Source organism: Penaeus monodon, chromosome 29 (assembly GCF_015228065.2).
Source record: "Penaeus monodon isolate SGIC_2016 chromosome 29, NSTDA_Pmon_1, whole genome shotgun sequence".
Lineage (NCBI taxonomy): Eukaryota > Metazoa > Arthropoda > Malacostraca > Decapoda > Penaeidae > Penaeus > Penaeus monodon.
Window position 1 is genome coordinate 18,846,557 of NC_051414.1, and position 956 is coordinate 18,847,512.

A 956-nucleotide genomic window follows, 5' to 3' on the forward strand; every position below is an offset into this window, starting at 1 on the left:
GTTATCTTTTGTTTATCATGAAATTTATTTATATTAATAGTATAATATTCATGTCAGGCATCATCATAAATGAGATGCTATCAGTCCTGTTCTCACGATGTATCAGTTTTTTACCACTGTGATTATAACGATCACTGCCACTAATACTGATCTTAACCTTATAATTGTCATAACTCTTATCAACAAATTCACTAGTTTCACCATTTCCATTCTTGGCTGTCCTCGCAATCCCCGTCACAAGCTAGCCTAATCTAACTCTGGACCCAGACTCAAGTCAAGGATTATGTCCTTTCAACCAGGCCTAGACACCTTGCATTAGGTTATACACCAACCAGACGTATAACAGTGTCTTCTCAGATTTTGCTATTATTTACAAGGGCTACAAGGATCCTTATTCACCCTATGCCCCGCTTAGACTGACCAAGGTAATACTGCAAGATAACTTTTAAAAATGCAGTATAAAAAACAGTTATAAAGGGAAATGCGTAAAATAGACCTCGAAGAATGCCACGCAGACCTTGGTAACAATCCAAACATTTCCCGGGTGAAGAGTCGCAGATTTTTAATATTTAAGTGTCTTAAAAGTCTGTTAAATATTATTATGTAACCAAAACGGAAGGATGAACGTTCATTGATACTTCAGGAAACAAACTGAATTTCGAGAGCACGCTAACCGATTGCTGCTTTCTCCGCAGCGGTGGCTGAAGCCCGGCGGAATCCTCTTCGTCACAGATTACTTGGCGAAATCCACGCCGCCCTCGGAATCCTGCGCCGAGTTCTCCGCCAAGACATGTAAGTCTTCGAAGGCATTGTGGTTGGGCGTGGATCTGCTGCAGATGACTTGGCTAGGGGGCTCAAAACCATAGCTGAATTATGTGCATTGAAAGGACTAGGATCGGGAGCAGAAAGTAGGGAAGGGAATGTTATATTATTATTACAGTATCAATAGTATAAAA

The 956-nt window shown here is 40.5% G+C and overlaps 1 protein-coding gene across 1 annotated transcript in view; it reads left to right on the forward strand.

Moving 5' to 3' along the window:
* The window catches only part of LOC119591997 (phosphomethylethanolamine N-methyltransferase-like), a gene marked incomplete at both ends in the record, with an annotated part of 11,621 nt that overhangs the window by 9,337 nt on the left and 1,328 nt on the right, over positions 1-956 (forward strand). Inside the window, 1 exon segment of the mRNA XM_037940766.1 lies at positions 696-792. Within this exon segment, the coding sequence (XP_037796694.1) occupies positions 696-792 (97 nt within the window).